Below are 22,503 nucleotides of genomic sequence, written 5' to 3' on the forward strand. Positions count from 1 at the left end.
CATTCAGATGATGAATATGACCCGCCCCCCCTCCCCCGCCCCCAGCCACGTTGCAAAGGATTCTGCTCTGGAATTTATCAACTGTTGTGTTCATTTGTTTTCTTAACAGGTGAAAAACGCAGCTGCCAATGTACTCAGGGAAACATGGCTAATTTACAAAAATACGAAGCTAGTAAAAAAGATAGATCATGCAAAAGTAAGAAAACATCAACGAAAATTCTTGCAAGCTATTCACCAGTAAGTACCATTTCTCATCTGTTGCCTTCCTGCTTGTGTAGCTCTGGGTCTAAATTCTCCTACTCGGTCATTGTTCTCTCGTGAGAAAAGAGAAAAAGAAAACACTGTCATGTCTGTGCCCAGAAGACATTATTTGGCATTTTAGTAATTCCACAGATGAAATCCTTAGAAGACGGTCAGTTCTTTTTAGGACTAAAAAAAATCATTCGTTATGGGGAGAATTGTCAATTACTGTATTAATTAAAATGTCTTCTCAGGTTCTCTCTTTAGAAACAATATTTTCAGTTGCAATCATATTTCTTAGTGTAGTTTAATTATTCCTCTAGTTTGCTCTAGGATGTTTGTATCTACTGCAAAATCTTGGCAAACATTTACTATTTTATGACCTACCTGGATTTTTTTTTTTTTTAACACATAACCAACATGTTTTTATGAAGGTCGTATAGACGGTTGATTTAATACTTGCATTTTTAAATCAGTCTTTACTCAGGACTTGGGGGGTTTTCCATGCTCCATGTTCATTATAGATGTTACAGTGCCTGGAGACCTTACACCCTTTCACTATTATTCTGACTTTATCCAGACCACCATTGTTCCAATTGTTGAAATTCTTTGCACCATTTTGTTGTAACGCTATATATAACCATCCTAGACCTTTAAAGGATAAATGTCTGTGTAGTGAGTTTCAGTAATGACTTGAAAGCACCAGTTCTCTCTCCCCCAGGTTGGCAGCGTCCTTACCGTAAGTACACTCATGTGGGCATCCATCTCGAGGCTGCACAGCCTTGCTCCTAGCTCCATGCCATTTCTGTGTGGGGAAGAGCAGATCCATCACACGGGTGGGTAGGAAAATAGCTGCCCCATGTAGCCTGCCAGGGGAATCATGGGAAGGTGGGTCACCGTTAGCTGTTCTCATTAGATGGCGAGATGTGTCCTTCTTGGAGCTGCCTGGGCGCAGTAGACCAGAAAGCTCTGAACCTGGAGTTTTAGTTGTCTGTCCTCAGGTAGTATACATGTAATATATTATGCTGAGAGTCTCTGGGGGAAATGACTCAGTATTCAAGGGCTACTCTCTCACCTCTCCCTCCAACTGTGCATTTGCTTTCATGGCCACTTAGAACGCTTTAATCACATTCTTGTTGCTGTCAGCACCAGAGTGACATCATTTCCCCTTTAGCTCTGGGACATCACACGGGGCCCCCAACTGTGCTTTTTATCCCATTGTAAGAAAAGGCCAAAATTTTAAGATAATGCTCTGTCCAAAGTATGGGAATGTGTAAAAGGGAAACACAGAGGGACGCAGAATCAGATCTGGCTCCCAAGAGGAATCTGCCTGCTGATCACGGCTACCTTTACAACCAAATACTACCCCCCAGGAGCCTCCACATCTTGATTCCTTAAAGTTTAGATCTAAGAGAGCAAGTCCCCTGAGAGACGCTGTGCCTTCACCTCTGAGCACAGGCCACCTCCTCAAGGGGTCCCCTGGGACCCCTCTCCTGGTCGAGTGACCATTCCTATACCCCATAAGCATACCACACAGACACCCAATATTCCCCCAAAAGGTACACACCATATACTGTGGAAAAATCATTCTTGGCACTTTTAATGTTTCAATACAAACCTATATTCAAGTATATTTAAAAAAAAAAAAAAACTTAGCTGTGTAGGTGGGGGTGGGCAGTCTATGGGTCTAGCAACCACACATGCCATTTCCTCTGGGATCATATTTATAAGTCTTTATGTCAGTGTAATGTACCTATTAAATAGAAAATGAAATGTGATTGGCCTTAGATGCCACTGATAGGTTTTTATATAACAAAACTATTGGAAAAACTGCTTTGATGATTTCTGTAATAATTTTGTAGCCACGTGTGAACGGTGGGTATATTTTTATCTATCTTTTCACAAAATGCATTCGTGCCGCAATCTCTGGGTGGCGGGGGGTGGGGGGGGGAGGTCAACTTCGGGGTAGTCACTGTAAATTTTTTTCAACTTTGCTACAGGTTTGAAAGTTTTTACAGCATGTCAGAAAAAAATATTGGGAGAGGCAAAGTTGAAAAACTGTCCCTAAGCAATTGTTAGACTGCTAGAAGGTGCTACATTGCTCTTAAGGGTTTCGAGTTATAACTTACATGGGTCTTCCAGAATCCCTCTCTGGAATAGAGTACCAGAGGAAGCCGTTCCTGATTCTTCTGCTTCTCGCAGACATTTCTCATTCTGTTTCTTTGGTAGCAACAAGGTACTTCTAAAGTAGATAAGCTTCCAGCAGTGTGAATGTTCAGAATTGTTTTATAACTTAGTCTTGGGGTTACCCGATTTCCTTTGAGGTGGGAGGGTACTTATACTTTGTTAAAAAAAAAAAAAAAGTACAACTGAGCATTTATATGGGCTGGGTTTTGGCTAGATTATTCTAATCATGCCTAGTTTCTCATTTTAAGTGAGTGAGTGAAGTCATGCAGGAAAGCACACAGGGCTCGATTCTTCAGGGCAAGGTTCCCATTGCCCACTATGCAGACACAGATTAACAAATTCACTGGCTAGAGCTCTGCTGGCCTCTCCCATCCTCTGATTTGTCCTGAGAGCTTTTCTGGAGCTCGTTCTGGACTCCCCTCTTCCCAGCGTCTCTCCCTGACACATGGCCTCCCTAGTGTCTGGTAGATGCCTGCTTTTCCAGGCTCTGTCCTCTTTCCAGTAACAGATCTGTCTTTTGGGATCATCACTTAGTGCCAGGAAGCATTCTGTTCCTGTAGACCTTGGAGCACTTTTTCTGGTATCAGCTTTAACTCTTTTAAAGTGTATCATTCTTCTACCGCAACTACAGACCCAGCAAGCAACACAAACTGGTCTCGGAGCTGAGAAATTCCGTAAACAGAATTTCTCTAAGACTGAGCTTTTGGATTGCCCACCTTTCAGAAAGCCAGGCTTCTGAACAGCCCCAGCTCGGAGGAGATGTACCCCCTCCAAAAACCACCGACAACGTTATAATTCCATTATCGAAACTACAGTCCCTAGGACATTCATATTAGGCCAAAATGGGTCTTGTAGTTCACTTGGACATCGTCTATCAAAGAGGCCATAATGACCTGCTAGAGGTTCTTCCTTCTGAACCTTCGTTCTGGGGAAAGCGCTGTGTTTCGGGTGGGGCAGTCTCTCAGCGGGGAAGGACGCTAATGTAATTGGACAGTGTTTGGCTGTGATCACTGTGCCAAAATCCTGCAGAACCTTAACAGGATCTTTCCGCCAATGAATCGAGCCCCCTGTGCACAACTGAACACCACGCTGTGTTATTCTGTTCCAGAATATTTTACAGTTTCTTTTCTTTTGTTTTGTCTTTTTATTTCAACAAAATGAAAATAGAGCTCGGAAGTAAGTTGTGTGAGCCGCTCCCCTCAACATTTGCAGAATTTTCTACCGGCTGCATGCACCCAAGCGGATCCTTTATTTGTGAATTTCAGTAGTCTGATTGCTGCTATGGAAATGTGATCCAAAATCATGATCTTTTCCTGTGATAAGTGAAGTTCACAAGGAAGAAGTCAACATATGTTCCTTATTCTTCTTTTCGGGGGCGGGGGGTGGGGAGAAAAAAGTAAAACACACACCTGCATGTTACCTGCCTTTTATCCCGGCGGCTGCAGCTCGAAGTAGGCTTTTTTCTGCCAGTTCTATGGTGCAGGCAGTCTCAGGAGCAGCAAGATGAGATGACTTAAGTGCAGGGAGCTCAGGGGATTCCACTCAAACAGGGCTGCTCGGTGTCAGCGTTCCAGATTAGCAGAAAAGAAAATGGGCAAAATTCTACTGTCAGAAACATAATATAGGAATTTAAGAGAAGCAAATAAGGCTTCACTGTTTGGAAGACAGAGTACCCACTGAGTGAAGGGACCAGCACTCCGGCCCTTCCGTGGGACCGGCCAAGCTCAGGACTTCACCTGAGCTCACCAGTTTCTGGAGGCTTCTGATCGGGTTCTGCAAACTCGGGTCATTCACCTGCCACCTCTCCTATTACTTAAATCTGAAAACAAAGCTCGATGTAAGTCCTTATCACAAAATGGCTAAGAAAACAAAAACAAAACTAAACCAAACCAAACCAAAAAACCGTTCCCAGCAAAGAGAGGTAAAGGCAGCATCAGCCAGCAATCGAAACACTGGCGTGAATTCTAGCCACGGACTGTCGTCTGCAGAAAGCTCTCAGCTGAAATCCTGTTCTCTCTTTTTTCAAAAAGGAGAGACTAACAGGTGTTGGGAGATAAAAACAGGATAGGACCAGCCTGAGACATTTTTCCTGTAATAATCAAGAATTGGAAGAGAATTAAAGGGAAGAACTGTCTCTCCATCTGGTTTAGTATTTAAGGCCTTGTTGGCATGTCACTCAGCCATCTAGAGCACCTCTGCTGGTATAAATCCAGCATTTCAGAACCACTGTCCTAACCTAACCCAGTTAGGTTGAAGGTCAGACTAGGGCCGGGGAGAATGAGTCCACGCCCGGCCCCTTTGTTCTCTCTGGTGCATTTCTGTAGAATGGCCCCACACAGGATCCAAGGTTTTTTGGTATTTGTTTTTTGTTTTTGGCAGGGGGAGGGAAGGGACTTGTTTTTAAAAGACAGACCTCAAGAACTGCAATCCTTGTAACTACTTAGAGAAACCTATCTCAACGATGTGTTACATTTAAATACATATTTGTAAATTTCTTTTACACTTAAACAGACTCTGTCTCTCCAAGAGCCTAGAAAGGAGAACTGAGTTCCAAGCATTCTAATAGAGAAACACAGACTCGCCACGACAAGTTACAACCTTAAGCTGTTGTAGATGGTTAAATATCGTGTTCTAGGCAGGTGTCCGTTAAACCCATACTGGCAGAAGGAACTCTATCTTCATGGTCGAGCAGATTTGGGGACATATTGGATATCGTAGTTTCAAAACAAAATCACTTCGCATCATGAACATTTGTTGCAAAAATCTCCCTGGCAGTAAAATCTTGCCCTGTGAATTTTTTTTTATCCCTTTTTTGTAATTACCTTTCATTTAAATTGGGAAATGACCAAGATGACTCTCTCCAAAATCAACACTATACTTTGCAAACAACCTGTCATCAAGGCAATAAGGTTAGCATGGAATTTTTTTTTTTTTTTTTTAAACTAAGGAGCCAAGAGAAATCTGCGCTCCTCTCCTGGAGCGTCGCTCTGAATCATTGGCTTAAAGAACAATAAACCACTTTTCTGTTGTTGGAAAATCTTAATTTCTTGGTACAGAGTAAGCAATGAATAAAATTTTTTTTGAAATCTTATAGTAAACGAGTTAAGGAATAATAGTAAGAGCTGTCATTCAGAAAGATTTTTTTAAAGTGGTTTTTTGACTGTCAATCATATATACGCAATGATATTTCAAAGTATCTAAAAGTAACTTTACAAGTAGCAGTCCCATCTGTCAGACATTTTAATTGTCCGCTGACTTTTATCCACAAGGAAAAAAATTAAGGGAAAGTCTCCCGAGGAAATGGTCTGGCTTCCCTTCAAATTCATGGCAGTTTAAGATAAAAGTCAAGCGAAACACAAGGAAGAATAAGAGAATTATGTGTTTTGAGTTATCTTGCTGCTGGTTGAATAAAAGCTTTATTTTTGCCAATAAGAATCTCACTTATCACTGTGTTTCATCAGGTTCAAATACCTAACCCAATCCATCTCCAACTGAACAGGGCTATGCCCCGTATCTAGTCATGTAGGCATAGGAAGGTACTCACTGCTCCAACATCGATGAAATTCCCGTCGCTTTGCCTATTTCTTCCTATGTCTATTTGAAACGATACTGGGATTGTAAGGAATGTTTTGGCTTTTCTCATATGGTTAAATCCTTATGAGCCTTTCTCCGTTCAACTTTTAAAACTCCCTGGTAAATAGTTGTCCTAAGGACACCTCATCTCTTTCTCTCTCTCTCTCTCTCTCTCCTTTCCTTTTTTGCGGTGTTGGGGAAGCATGCTTCTCATTGTACCAGATACATAACCAGTTTGGACTTGACCCCAAATAGTCAAGGCATTATCCATGCAGTTCTTTGCTCTTGTCGATTTTTATGCATGCTCTTTGGAAGGCGTAGGAGAGTAATAGAGAGGAAGGAGCCCTTCTGACTTCAGATTCTGTCTTTTAGATTAAGAAGTGTGAAAATGGAGCAGAGGAAATTGAATGACCAAGCCAATACTTTGGTGGACCTGGCCAAGGTAAGCTTGAGGTCTCAGCCTTCATGATGAGGTCTGTCGGGACGAAGCACTGCACAGTCACGGCTCGTGCTTTGGGAGGAGGACTCCCCAAACTTGTTAAATGCGTCAACCCAACAAACCACCCTAAACATGGTGACCCAACTCAATAGAATTTTCCTAAAATTCTTCCTTCATATGCTCTTTCCCTGTGTAAATTATTCAGACCCCATTCTAGAAGGCTTCCTACTTACAGGGGCTTGAAAATACAGTAAGAAATATAAGTGGAATATGAGACAACACGGTTGGGTTTCATATTTGTCATTCCGTTTCATCCCTTTGAGAGCAGAACTACATGCTGAGTTTGACCATGATGTTTAGGGATACACGGGGCTCATCAGTAAAATTATTTTATTTATTTTAAGCCCACTCAGAAGACTGTGATGTTGAAATGTAAAATATATATATATACAAGAAATTACATTGTAATGTGAAAATCATCTTTCCAAAAAAGGGGGAATCAATTTAAAATGTAGGATTCTTTTCTCATTATTTGAAAAATCACCATGCTTTTAAAAAAAAAAAAAAGTACATTAATGGTCCCTTGATTCTTCGGTCACACTCGCAAGATTTATCTGGTTGATTTTTGGTTGTTCCTCTCAAGTCAGTCCAAATGTAAGTATTTGCTGACAATGACAACCTTCCATTTTCCTGAGCTGATCCCAAAGGAGGTATTATGTGGAAGTTCTCAACCTTTTAATAAGGATACTTTTAAAGGGGCAACTGTCTCTAGGGACATCTGGGTGGCTCAGTTGGTTAAGCATCTGTTGACTCCAGCTCAGGTCATGATCTCAGGGTCATGAGATCAAGCCCTGCATTGGGCTCTATGCTCAGTGGGGAGCCTGCTTGAGATTCTCTCTGTCCCTCTTCCCCTCCCCATGCATGCTCTCTCTCTCTCTCTCAAAATAAATCTTAAAAATAAATAAAGGGGCAACTCTCAGTCAAACCCGTACATCCTGTTCTCTTTTAGAAAGCTTCGGTATCACTAGGAAAATTACATCTATTTGTCCTAACCTCATGAGATAACACAACTAAGTTATATTTGCATTAATTTATATTGATAACACATACTATAGAAATATCTAAAAGTTGACTATTCGAGACCAAGAAATAGAAGATAAGCGAAGTATTCAACGACTTACCCCTGGGGGAGGATATACCATGCACTGAAGGTGAGGAGCACGCATGAGGCTCAAAAATGTTCTCAATTGACACACACACCTCTCAGGTGGACATGTCTTGAACAAAGATGGGGCAGACTCTTACATCACCCCAAGGCCAAATGATAAAAGAAACTGGGTAAATAAAACAGACCACTTAGAAATAATATAACCTATAACATTTTACTATATATAATTTAATGTTATGAATCTGTACTTTATGATGTCACTTAATGTCACTTCAGGAGTCTATAAGGCAAGAGGCTCATAGATCTATACTCTGCTATATATTTCAAATTATTTCTTGAGTACCATGCTTATTATCATGGCTACAGATCTCCTGTGCCATAAGGGTTCAGTATTTTCTGAATTGCTGCCATGGTCTCAAGACTACGTTGAAAAAATTAAGTTAATGTGCTCTGTCTCCATGACCAAACTCAAACCAGATGCCTGTGTCCTGAATAGTAACTCCCTTAGTTGGTCATTTATCATCATTAAGGGGTTATTAAGCAAGTAAGAGCACATTTAATAGAGGGAAATGAGAGAGAGGAATGGACAGCTTTGAAACTTGGGAAAAGCAGCAACGGACTGAGATTCACGTGCCTACCCTTCCCTTCTTCCTGGTCTCTCAGTTCCCATCAGAAACGTAACTGGGAGTCCAAGTTACGAATAGCCTCTCGTCAAGACAATCAATTTCAAGATACATTTTCCTCTTTCAAACCCCTCAGCTCTGAAAAACCTGTAGCCAATAGGGTAGACTGGTCACTTAATCACTCCCAATTTTTTACCTCTCAAAATGCTACTTGACCCAGTGAAGAGCCTGTAATTTGAAACCTAGGGCCACACAAGATCTTTCAGAATTTTTTCTTGCTTTAAGTTACAAATTACTTGACTAAATTAGTTTCTCCTAAACTTCCTTCATATCCCACCTTCAAAATTTTTGCTGCATCCCAGTACCCTCGATATACTCTTACGTATTCTTCATTTTAAAAATTATGCTTGCCCTAATATTACATGTTGCAAAATGAATGTGATGTGCTAACTTTTGTAGCTGCTACTAAGAGATCCACGTAAATATTAAATCACAACTTTATCTCTACACCACCAAAAATCATGGGGCATACCACCAATGGACCTGTATGACATTTTCTGCAACTGGATCAGATTAAGTCCTAAGAGCTTACATATTTTTAGGAGGGGGAGGGTCCGTGGGAGAGAGAATCTTAAGCAGGCTCCACATCCAGTGTGGAGCCCAAGGCGGGGCTCGATCTCAAAACCCTGAGATCACAAACGGAGCCAAAACCAAGAGATGGAGGCTCAACAGACCGAGCCCCCCCAGGGACCCCAAAGATCTTACATTTCTAAATCTTGGCATCGAACCGACATACTGAATCTGCTTCAAAAAGTCAAGTGTTCGGTGACCCGATGCCCCTATTCCTTTGTATGCCGCCACAAGGAAGCCAACCCTCAGACTTGGGGAGTTCCGAGCTTGCTTCCAGGGCAAGTGTCCCGAAACACGAGTTCTCGGTTTCGCTATCTGTCTCCCGTCCTCTTTTGCAGACCCAGAACATCATGTATGACATGATTTCCGACCTAAATGAACGGAGCGAGGATTTTGAGAAGAGGATCGTTACCGTGGAGACCAAGCTAGAGACTCTGATCGGGAGCATCCACGCCCTCCCTGGGCTCATCAGCCAGACCATCAGGCAACAGCAGAGAGATTTCATCGAGGCTCAGATGGAGAGCTACGACAAGCGCGTCACCTACAACGCCGAGCGGTCCCGGTCCTCGTCCAGGAGGCGGCGGTCCTCCTCCACGGCGCCACCAACTTCATCAGAGAGTAGCTAGAAGAGAATCAGTTAACCACAAAATAAGACTTTTTGCCATCATATGGTCAATATTTTAGCTTTTATTGTAAAGCCCCTATGGTTCTAATCAGCGTTATCCGGGTTCTGATGTCAGAATCCTGGGAACCTGACACTAAGTTTTAGGCCAAAATGAGTGAAAACTCTTTTTTCTTTTCCTTTCAGATGCACAAGGAATGCACCTATTATTGCTCTATAGATTGTTCCTCCTGTAATTTCACTAACTTTTTATTCATGCACTTCAAACAAACTTTACTACTACATTATATGATATATAATAAAAAAAAGTTAATTTCTGCACATACTTGTTTCGTCACTTGACATTCCTAAAGGTTCACTTCTCCCACGGTTTTCAAGCTAAAATGACTGGTTATCATCGGATACACGTTGATAACGTTCATTACCCAGAGTCTGGCTGGTTGGAAGAAGACTTTCAGTCCCTCCGTACTCCATTCACTAAGCTTTTCCCCCGTTAGGTAATGTTACAGTCACATTCATTCGACGCAGCCAGCTTGCTGTTTTTTTTGAGTTTACGGTGTCTAGTTTCTAATTACATCCGTTTCCAAATTATATGGAAGGTGGAGCTGTTACATCAAAGCATCTATGTACAGGGGCGCACAGATGCTTTCTAGAATTATTCCCAGTTTACCAGGAAATGTATTTAAAGAAAGCATCAGGGTATACCACTGTCTGAACTAATATTGAAGACGTTTTGGTCTGAACTAGTTATTTTGTCTTCTCCCTTGGGTTCATTTATTATGGAAGGTGCATGATGCGCTCGGTTTGGATTCCATTCGTAGTCACATATGCATCTGTTTGCATAGTCCCTAACAGCATAATGGACATAAACGAGCCTAACTCAACATGTCCCTTATCATCTGGCAAGGTGGCCCTCTTGGTCAAGGCAAGACCACCCTCTTGGTCTCTACTTCTGTATTTGGTACAAGGAAGTAAATGGCATGAGTGCTATCATATTTGTTTCATGGACGGTTAAGGTCGGTTGCAGTGAAAGGGAGCAGGGTGGTTAACTGTGGCCAGCCAGCACATCTCTTTCCAAATTTACTCTAAGAATTGACTGGGTTTAGAGAACTGTCTTGGGGTATCAGTGTGAACCCTCCTCACCTGCTGATGGCCTCCAGAGCCTACAGGAAGAGCTGATCTGTAGTAGCACGGGGAACACATCACAAACGTTAGGCACGATTTGGACAGCTCTCCAACCAGCCTGCTTCGATGGACCTGAGCCTACAATATACTCCTTCGTTTTCAGAGAAATCTGCTTTTGCCCTCTTCCCCTTCATTTTACACCATACCCTTCACTGTCCACGTTACCATGCAGCAACATGCTAGCCTATCAAGGATCTTCCTTTTCCAACAACTGGAGTGACCAATCTCATCACTTTGCATGACTCAATGAATAAAATCATTTTCAAAACTCTTCTCCATAACTGATGCAAAGATCAGACATTCCCATTCAAGATCAAGGATATAAAAGGATGATTTCTGTAGATTGCATGAGAATTGCTTCCAACCTATTACTTGCCCAAAGTGGCTGAAAAGAAAAGCCATTTGCACATCATATGTGTGTCTGTGTAGGATGAGGATGAGGCCCAGGTGGTCTTTTAAAGATAAGTGAAAGAAGAACTTTTAAGCACGATTCTGGGAACATACCGCTGAGTTAAATGAACTTCAAAATCCTACCTTCATAGGGATGTCTATTCCATGGATGCAATTAAAATTTTCTCCTATGTATTCTGGGTTATATACAAGAAGAGATCCAGTATTTGGTATAAACACCAGACATAAGAGAGAAATTCTGAAAAGATGATAGATTTGTTCTGGCCATCGATGCCCTTAATTCTTACGTGTTCTACCTCTCTGGTGACTAAAAGGCAAAATAGAAGATAATTAAGTTTAATGATCATCGGACTGATTGGTTAGCACCACCATCCCAGAATATACTGCAAGGCTAGGGAAAAAATAATACATAGCTGAAGAACAGAGAAGAGAAATTAGATTTTCGATTTCATTACCTTGTTCATCCTCCTCTTCCTGATTCAATGCAGCTCCTGTAAGCTGGTGTTCACCAGTCCCCTAGCTTCAATCTGTCTTTTCCTGCTTCTTCATGCAAAGTCCACGAAGACTGGTAATGATTTGACAAAAGCCTATGATCCTTTGTTTCTGTATTTTAGAAAATACCAAATAACCACAGCTTGAAAGAGGAACAGAAGACCCAGTGGTTGGGTTGACATTATGGTCAACGAGTTGCTGAATGAACCCTACTTCCCTGCAGCATGACCACGGTCTCCTCCCACATGCCTTTCAGCAGGAGGCGGGATCCCCTCGGGTCTCCTCAGATCGCTACTCCTGTGGGGGATCTAGGCTTTGCTCTAATTTGCATTTTATCAAAATGTCTAATGATAACTGAGTGTGTCGTTACACCTGCCAGCCTACCACACGTGGGCCTCCCTGTTTCTGGACAGCCAGGACGCTAACATAGGGCTACCACAAATCATTTTGAATGACAACAGCTTCCCTTCTCCTACTTACGCACAGCATCACAAGTTGGCCACAACAAAGATCCCATACTCATCGAGAAAAGAGGATGAGCCAAGTTGAACAGGTAATAGATCTTGGAAATTGTATTTGCATCCTCCCCAATTGCTCCTCCCTTGGTAACTTTTCCAAGAGCCTCTTCGCACCAAAGCATCTGCGGTAAGTCGATAATGATATTCCAAATGAGGGTATTATGTTCCGAAAGAGAGGATGGGAATTGGGAAGGGGGGGGACCTGTGGGTTAGGTTTAATACAAATCTCAAGGAGTGGATTAAAATTCTACAGCCCTACTATTTTGCAACTTTGCCTGGTCTTTGAGAAGTGGAATAATGAAGCAGAAAGAGCATGAGGTTCAAAGAACAGGGTTCAACACCGAGTCCTGGCACTTGCTAGCTCGACGCACTTGAACAGCCTGAATCCTACTGAACCTCTTCATTCTCGGCCACAAAACGAGGGTCCGAGGAGAGAGCAGAGGGCCTTTACGAAGCCTGGCATCTATTTTTCCAAACGATGGTAGACATTTTCTATTACCATTTCCAGGGTAAGGCAAAAAAATGCCAAAACCCTCAATACCTGCCTGTCTTACCGCTTCTAACACCTGGCAGTAGACTTTATAAATTCTCCCCCTTGCTTAATTAATTCTTTTTTTATTTTAAAGATTTTATTTATTTGACAGAGAGAGACACAGTGAGAGAGGAAACACAAGGAGAGGGAGTGGGAGAGGGAGAAGCAGGTTTACCTGCTGAGCAGAGAGCCCGATGCAGGGCTCAATCCCAGGACCCTGGGATCATGACCTGAGCCGAAGGCAGACGCTTAACGACTGAGCCACCCAGACGCCCCTGCTTGATTAATTCCTAAAGGAGGTTCCCAGACTCTGCATTCGTTGATCATTTCCTGACCCTGTGGTTGTTTCTTGTGTCATGGGATCTAGACTATTGCTAGGTGCGCATTCCCTGTCTTTGTGATTCTGGCCCACCCTTTCCTCCTCTTGCCATCCCACAAAACATGTTAATAGACATGATCCAGAAGGGTGCTTGTGCCCTATCCTGGCGATTTGGGATACATGATGAGGGCTGAGCTAGTACGGTCACCCAAGAACCAGTCCAAAGGGCTCAATTGCTTTGCCAAACACATCCCCGTCATTGGTGAGCTTCCATGTACCTCTCCCACTCTGTAACGCAGAGATACGTTGATGTGTTCTAACGGGAACGGTCAAGCCAATCCACTAAGAAAATACTATCTAACTGCTGACAAATGAATCCCAGTAGATGTTGTGAGGCTGGGAGCCAGGGCAACAAAGGGTAGGACACCAGCAACTTCTCCGTCTCACTGACACTTTGGCCAGAGCCTGTGATGGGCATGCTCCTTTTCAATTTCTTAGGGAAGGAAAAAAAAAAAAAAAAGCCCATCCATGATGCTTTCTAGTACTTGTCTGAAATATGTCTCGAGTCAGTGAACCCAGAAATAGAAAATATAGATTAGAACTTTGCAGATATTTCCCATTTCAAATTTTTAGAAATGATTTGAATTCTCTGCCCCACTCCTTCCCACTCCCTGCCCCCACCCCCTGACGTGGCTTTTTCTCTACTTACGGGCTTTCTTCTTTTTCTTCTGCTCCAGTCTTCATGGTCCCCACGTGGCAGGGTTGGGGAGGGGCTTACAAAAGTAATTAGGAATTCCTGGGGCTGCTTAATGCTGGCTGTGTTAGGTGTTCTCCATCGGAGGAGCTGGCTCAGCTTTAGGTCCTTCCGAAGGAGTGTGAGCTAGACGGTACTCAGCAGACTACGGCTAAGCAGAAGGCTGAATAGGATTCTCTCTCTCTCCAGGCTTCCTACTTTGTTAATAACTTGACTCCTCCACTCCTCGTTAGGAAAGTGGCTCTTGTCTCTCTCCACAGTTCAATGACTTAATCGTCAACTTCCCCGGGGTCTCTGACCCCCCAAAAAATCTGTAAAGAAGATATTTCGTTAAAAAAAGAAAAAGATATTTCTTGTTAACTCAACCCTGTTACTTCATGCGTCTTGTGGGGGCAAGAACCTAGTGCCTTCCGCTATGGTAAAAGAATGGAAATATTTCAGGGGCTCCTGGCTTGCTTGGTCAATAGGGCACGTGACTCTTGATCTCAGGATCATGAGTTCAAGCCCCATGATGGGTGTAGAGATTAGTTAACAGTTAAAAAAAAAAAAAGTTTAAAAAAAGAAGGGAAATATTTGAACTCATTTATTTTTTCCTCCCCCAGGGGCTTCTGTTGCCCTGTAGGATTTATTGATTATTTTTATTTAAATTAGTTTAGCTCAAAGGAAAAATGTGCATGCACAAGGTCTGTTTTGTGGGTATGAGTGACAAGGGACGCACACAGGTGACAGAACAGACCCAGTGTGGCCACCTACACTCTGAGGCAACACCACCTATTAGCTCCACTGAGGCTGAATCAGGGAACGAAGACCGGCACCTGACATGCTGGGGAGACGGTGGCCACCCGCCCTGCTCAGATGGTGGATGAGGGATGATTTGAGACACTTAAATAAAGATATCTATATCTTCGCAGTACAGGAAGAATCAAAATTGCTTTAGTAAGAAGACATTTGGTATAATGTACAACAAAAATCTAACACCTTCTGGTCATAACATTCTAAATCTACATTATTCTAAAAGACCAGAATTTTCGCTGTGCCACCTACCATCCCTTCAGGGGGGCTAGAATAGATCTGTGCCTGTTTCTGCGATTTTTACACATGCAATGTGATTATGCAAAATTCCGAATCCCAGATGAGCCTGTTGTCTATCTCCTTTATTCCCACTTTTGTTTTGCTTATAAATGGGATTGTCAGGTTGGACATTCTTATTTCTGTGGGCCTTGGGAATACAAACCCAAAATCAACCATTGTATTGGGTAAAATCACAGTGCCTGGGAGAGGAAACTAACAGCGGATAGATAAAAGGCGTTCAGCGAGCCAGTATTTTTTATTTTTGAGTTGGCGAGGGGAAAGAATATAACATGATGGCAAAAGGGCACTTGTTGCTGATTTCTTTAAAAAACTTAATTTCGTACTATTTTTATGTGTTTTAAAATATGTCTGGGGAATTCGAAGATTATACTTCACTTGAGAGAGAGCTCTGGTAACAGAGGGGTTAGTGCTCTTCAGACAGAATGCAGTGGTGGAGAAAAGATGGACAAATGTTTTCTAGCGATGGGAAAACAGCTCCAGTATGGAATCCTTCATATCTTCATGGGATTCCCGCTCCCGCTCCCTTCTAGAAATGGTCACGTTAAGAGGACATTTCTTCTGCATCCATAAGGAAGCAGATCTGAAAATGGAGGAAAAAGCCAAATATTGCTTGTTTAAAAAGCAGTCCTTTTATTTATAAAAAAAAAAAATTTAAAGATTACATTTTTAGAGGAAAAACCCTTTACAAAGGTAGTTGATGAAAAGCTGTTTATAGAATGGAGAGGAATCGAGGAAGTGATGTGTTTTCATTCCTGACTTTGATAATTAAAAAGCTAGAAATTAAAATGATGTCAGAGAAACAAACAAAACCCCAGCAAGAAAGCATGAAAAGTGAAAAAGCATAAAGCGAGGAACCCAAAGTGAGATGAAACCAAGCAGCCTAGCAGTAAGTAACCAGGGATGAATTTACACTCTTAAAAAATAGAAAATTGAAGACAGAGTTAAAAACAATATGCATCCAAGTGCTTTTTACGAAAGGCACATAAAAGAAAATGGTGGGAAAAGTTAAAGCCCAAATTACAAGGAGGGTTTAGACTAGTGTCAACAATTAAAAACAGTGGTGGCAATATTCATGTCAGATTAATGGAATTCAAAAGAAACAGTATGAAATCACAAAAGGATAGGCCCTGTGTTAGAGTGATAAAAATTTATTTCACATGGACGGGAAGGTGGACATGAAATCTCATGCACTAAATAGCAAAGCATGTAAAGCAAAATGATCACAAAACAAAAGAAACACATTACGGGAGAGCTTAAGACATCTTTTTAGCCTGGAGGGTTAAAGAAGCACGAAAATTCACAGTTGTGGTTTTAGCAAACTGCTGCAGCCACTCTGGAAAAGAGTATGAGTTTCCTCAAAAAGATAAAAATAGAGCTACCCTACGACCCAGCCATTACCCAAAGGATACAAAAATATTAATTTGAAGGGATTATGTGCACCCCAATGTTTACAGCAGCATTATCAACAATAGTCAAATTATGGAAAGAGCCCAGATGTCCAATGACAGGTGAATGGATAAAGAAGATGTGGTACAGATCTACAATGGAATATTACGCAGCCATCAAAAGAACAAAATCTTGCCCTTTGCAACGATGTGGATGGAGCTGGAGTGTATTATGCTAACAAAATAAGTCAGAGAAAGACAAATGGCCTATGATTTCACTCATATGTGGAATTTAAGAAACAAAATAAATGGACCTAGGGAGAAAAAGAAAGAGAGAGAGAGGCAAGTCTAGAAACAGACCTTTATCTATAAAGAGCAGACTGATGGTTACCAGTAGAGAGGTAGGGAGGGGACGGGTAAAATGGATCATGGACATTAAGGAGGGCTTTTGATGTGATTAAAAGCAGGTGTTATATGTAAGTGTTGAATCACTAAACTCTACACCTGAAAATAATATTATACTGTATGTTAACTGACCGCAATTTAAATAAAAACTTGTAAGAAAAAAATAGTCATGGTTTTGCAGGAGAAATAAATATTATCAGAAGAGGCCCAAGAACTAGTAGAAACAGGAAAGATGTACTCTTTGATGAATGACCTGGGGTAAATGGCTAGGCATTTTTAAAAAGCTAGTATTACATCCACAACTTACATTGTACAAAAGATTTAACTCCAAATGGATCACAGAGCTTAATGTAAAAACTGAAACTTTACAAGTATTCGTTACAAGAATATAAGATGGATGAATTTCTCTAAGACCTAGGTATAATAAAAGGCTTTCTGGAATCCAGAGGTAATAAAAGACAGAGACATTTGATTCCATAAAAATGAAAGAACTTTTGCATAGCAATAAAGATTGTAAGCAAAGTTAAAAGTTGCTGACTCCTGCACTGGGCTCCATGCTGGGCACAGAGCCTACTTTAAAAATAAAAAATAAAAAATAAAAGAAAACAAAACATGGAAAATAACAATTGTGGTCGAAGATGTAGAGAAATTGGAACCCTGTGTATTGCTGGTGGGAATGAAAAATGGTACAGCTGCTGTGGGAGACGGTTGGTCGGTTCCTCAGTAAAACATAGAATCATCTTATAATCCTGCATTCCCCTCCTAGATACATACCCAAAAGAATTGTAAGGGGCTCTGGGGCACCTGGGTGGCTCAGTGGGTTAAGCCTCTGCCTTCGGCTCGGGTCATGATCTCAGGGTCCTGGGATCGAGCCCCGCGTCGGGCTCTCTGCTCGGCAGGGAGCCTGCTTCCCCCTCTCTCTCTGCCTGCCTCTCCGCCTGCTTGTGACCTCTCTCTGCCAAATAAATAAAATCCTTAAAAAAAAAAAAAAAAAGAATTGTAAGGGACTCAAAGTGATACTTGTACACCCAAGTTAATAGCAGCATTATTCACAGTAGCCAAAAGGTAGAAAGAATTCAAATATCACCAACACATAAATGAATAAAGAAAATCTGGTACATGCATACAATGGAAATTGTATTTCATACAATGCAATTCTGATACATGCTACAACATAGACGAACCTTGAAAATGTTATACTAAATGAAATAAGCCAGGCACAAAAAAGACAAAAACTGTGTGATTCCATGTATATGACATATTTAGAAGACGCAAATTCATAGAGACAGAATGGAGCATAGAAATTATCAGGGGGGCTAGGAAGAGGGACCAGAGAATTATTGTTTAATGAGTAAAAAGTTTCTGTTTGGGGTGATAGTAATTTTCTGGATTAGATAGTGGTGATTGTTGCACAACAATATGAATGAACTTAACGTCACTGAATTGTACACTTAAATATGATTAAAATTTTCTGTTTTGTAAAAGAAAAAGTTGCTGATAAACTATAGGAAAATATTTGCAGCATTCATCATAGAGAAAGGACTAAAATCATTAATACAGAGAAGGAATTTTTTTTTTTTTTTTTTAGTTTTTATTTAAGTAATCTCTACACCCCACCTGGGGCTCGAACCATGACCCTGGGATCAAGAATATCATGCTCTTCTGACTGAGCCATCTAGGCGCCCCTAGTGAAAGAATTCTTAAAATTGAGAGGGAAATATTTCTCAATAAAATTGAGAAAGAAATATTTTAAAAATGGGTAAAAGACCAGTGATTTTCCAAAATAACAGATATAAAGTGATTCTTAAACAGATAAAAAGATATTTTTTATAATAATAAAATAAAATAATAAAATTTTTATAATTTCTTTATAATAAGAGATGCAAATTGGAACTACACTAATACACCATTTCTCTCCCATTTGATTGGCAAAAATGGAATGTCTGACATTCCAGTTCCCTGGGAAGTGGCATATAAGCACTTTAATCCTCTCCATGTGGGAGTGTAGAAGGGCACAACCCTCTAGAAGGAAATTCAGCAATGTCTAAGAAAACCACGTTTATTTTTGACCCAGAAATCTCTCTTCTAGGTTTTGACTCTAAAGATAGAACTTCCAATGTTATAGGAGAATATACAAAAAGGAGGTGAATTACAGCATTACCTAATAATTGCAGGACATTGCATGCAACAGCAATGCTCACATTTAAATTTTTTTTTTCAAAATAGAGTAAGTGGCTGTACAAAACGATAACAAAGATCTCCACGAACAGAGAGGTAATGGCATCAAGAATTTATTGATAGAGGTCAAGGAAGCAAACTAAGGAAAGACGTGCATGTAGTGTATTTGTGAAATAAGAAATAAGGAGAAATAAGAAAAATAAGAACATAAGTTAGAAATAAGAAAAGCAGAAATAAGAAAAAGGAGAAAGAGGAAAAGCAGATCGATTTTTGCAACAGGAAATACTAGGACAAGCCAGAAACTAACAAAATTATATACTTACAGGGGATAGGTGGGGATAGGGTGGAAGGAATGGCGGGGTGGTGACACTAGTCTGGCTATGTTATTAATAATTTTCACTTTTGGAACCATGTCTATCTTTAAATGCTCAAATTGTGTCAGTGGGAAAAAAAAAAAAACTGTATTGGGGCACCTGGGTGGCTCAGTTGGTTAAGCATCTGCCTTTCGTGATCCCAGGGTCCTGGGGTCAAGTCCCGCATAGGGCTCCCCTCTCTGCCTCTGCTTCTCCCCCTGCTTGTGCTGGTTCTTCCTCTGTCAGATAAATAAATAATATCTTTAAAAAAAAACCCAAAACACACAAAAAAACTATCAGTGAGAATATAGGAAAAACCGAGCCTCACTGAATTTCAAATGAAAAATATAACCATATCAAAGTGTGTGTGTCACGGGGGAGGGGGGAGCAAACTCGGTAATTTTTTATAACTGTTACTTTTGCACTGATCATGGACTTGCAGAAGCACTGCAAAAAACAGGACAAGAATTTCCTTATATCCCTACTCATTTCCCCAGTGGTCACATCTTACAACACCCTAGTATAATTGTAAAGCCAAGAACTTAACATGGGTGCAATATTAACCAGTCTACAGACCTTACTTGAACGAAATAACCTCAGTCTAAAGACATTCATTATGCTTCTTTTTTCACAGTAGTGTGGGTTAGCACTTGGAAAGCTACTTTCTGTACACTGGAAGTTTGAGACAATGAATTAAATATCTTGAAGACAGCAAGAACAGATTTCTCCTGGTTGGGGAAAGGAGTTCCAAATGCAGAGCAGGGTTAGGCTAGGAAGAGCCCTCTGAACTCACAGATCTAGAAACAGGTACAGATAGACATTTCAGTAAACACATGACTGTGGGCTCATTTCCTCATTCTGTTTGCTGAGAAGACCTAACAGCAAAAGAACCCCAAACCTCGAGCCTGTCCTTGAATTCTTAACACCAGTCTCCACTAAATATTGAATACCGTTCTCCTGGCAGAAACGGCAGATTACAGAAATAGGGCAAGGAAGTTCAAGATGAGCCTGGAACATCTTCTACCAGAAAGGAAAAAACATTCGAAGAGGGTACGAAGGACATGAGGGACCCAATGGGCAGCCTCGAGGAGCACAAATCGTAAAATCACAAATCTGGGAGAGTCTGCACATCAAAAAGTACTGATACTGAGAGTCTATGAATTAAAATATAGAATATATTTTATATAAAATATAAAATATATATAAAATATATAAAATGAATATAAAACTGAATTAAAATTTATATTTTAATAGATGTGTATGTTATATAAACATATAATCAAATTATAATTAAAATATATAATTAAAACATATTAAATATATATACTTAATAAAATTTATTTATTTGCTTACTAAATAAAAGGAACAAAACTCTTCCATACAGTGAGCAAAAGTTTGTGGAGATTGGGATGGTTATTCATGTAGGATCAAAATATCCTCCAAAACATTATTTTACTAATTTTAAAGAGTTCATTGTCATTTGCCATTTAAAATTTAAAAGGGTGGGCACCTAGGTGGCTCAGTCAGTTAAGCCTCTGACTCTTGATCTCGGCTCTGGTCATGATCGCAGGGTCATGAGACTGAGCCCCTCATGGCTCTGTGCTCAGCAGGGAGTCTGCTTCTCTCCCTCCCCCTCTGCCCCACACCCGAGCGAAATAAATACAAATAAAATGAAAACAAAATAAAATAAAATGAAACAAAATAAAATAAAATAAGAAAGGCAAACCCAGCAACCATTACTTTGAGAAAACAAAGTAACATTACCAATAAATAGTACAGACCAAGGTCATGTATTCCTGATATGAGGCAGAAAAGGGAGACATGTCATTTATGTGGTAATCCCACCCAAAATACATAACCTGAATTCAGTAATGAGGAACTATCAGATAACCCCAAAGACAGAAACCAAAAGGAAATGTAAATTGAATTTTTAAACAACTAACCAGTCTTTGAAAATGTCAATTTTTAAAAAAGACAAAAAGAAGCCAGATTATGGTATGCTGAATAAATACAACCATGCAAGTCATCTTTCTAAACAGAAGGAAAAGTTAGGGGCACCTGGGTGGCTCAGTGGGTTAAGGCCTCTGCCTTTGGCTCAGGTCATGATCTCAGGGTCCTGGGATCGAGCCCCACATCGGGCTCTCTGCTCGGCGGGGAGCCTGCTTCCTCACCTCTCTCTCTCTGCCTACTTGTGATCTCTCTCTCTCTGTCAAATAAATAAATAAATAATCTTAAAAAAAATAAAAAAATAAAAATAAAAAGAAGGAAAAGTTAAATTATAAAGGACATCAGAAGGATGATTGGCCACATTTGAATATGGATCATAGATTAGGTACTAGTTTTGTATTAATCTTAAATTTTCTTATTTGCTATCTATACTGTGGTGACAAGAGACAAGTCTTTGTTCTTAAAAAAATACACATTCAAAAATGCATCATGAAGGAGGATAATGTCCTCAACTCATTCTCAAAGGGTTCAGAAAAATGTGACCTGTACATGAGGCAGAGAAGGGGATCCGAGAGAGGGAGACAGAGCAATATGGAAAAATGTTAACAACTAACGAATTTAGTTATAGGGTATGCAGAGTTTCTAAGTTTGGAAAATAAAGGAATTATTATCCCACTTCAGTATCACACAAATGTGGACATGTCTCTACATTCATATAAATACATGCAAATACACAGAAAAAAATATTATGGAATATACCAGAAGTATAAACTTAGTTATCTCTGGGCAGGGGTAAAAATGTAGTTGGAGTGATCAAGGAAGACTTCCACTTCATCTGTTTGATTGATTGATTGATTGATTGATTTAAAGAGAGCGACAGCGCGCATGAGCGGGGAATGGGGAGGGGGAGAAGGAGAGAGAGAATCTCAGGCTCCATGCCTGAGCCCAATGTGGGGCTTGATCTCATGACCCTGAGATCATGACCTGAGACAAAACCAACAGCCAGAGGCCTGACCAACTGAGCCACCCATTAATTTTTTTGTTTTAAGGAAAATGTATTGTATTAATGAAGACAAAGTAAAAACATACCGGAAAGTGGGTAAGGGATGAAACAGGAGCAAATGGAAGAGGATGGACTCAAAAGTACAAGGGAAGTGTTGCCAGTGAACAGAGAAACTGTTCTAATATCCAGAAAGGGAGACTATGAAGCTTGAGGCAGGTATGCACATGTTTGGAGGTTGGGTTAGGGAAGTTAGTGCAAATCTAAAGACCTCTGTTTCTGTGTGAAGTAGGACGTGAGATCAACTATATGTTAGGCGAGGGCTTTCAGAGTAACTTGGTCTGGGAGACCACACCAATGGAGGACAGGAAAAATGCCTTCAAATACTCGGAGGGCTCTCCTGGAGAGAGGAATGGATCCATTCTACATGGACAAGGACCATCAAGGCCT

The 22,503-nt window shown here is 40.7% G+C and overlaps 1 protein-coding gene across 2 annotated transcripts in view; it reads left to right on the forward strand.

Moving 5' to 3' along the window:
- KCNN2 (potassium calcium-activated channel subfamily N member 2) overlaps positions 1-9,803 on the forward strand; it is a 150,339-nt gene extending 140,536 nt beyond the window's left edge. For both annotated transcript variants that reach the window (XM_080803338.1, XM_080803339.1), the window contains 3 exons: positions 110-237; positions 6,373-6,442; positions 9,199-9,803. In XM_080803338.1, coding sequence (XP_080659464.1) covers positions 110-237; positions 6,373-6,442; positions 9,199-9,486 — 486 coding nt within the window. In that variant the 3' untranslated portion in view covers positions 9,487-9,803. The remainder of the gene's footprint in view (positions 1-109; positions 238-6,372; positions 6,443-9,198) is intronic.
- Positions 9,804-22,503: the final 12,700 nt, after the last annotated feature.

Source organism: Martes martes (genome assembly GCF_963455335.1).
Source record: "Martes martes genome assembly, chromosome: 5".
Lineage (NCBI taxonomy): Eukaryota > Metazoa > Chordata > Mammalia > Carnivora > Mustelidae > Martes > Martes martes.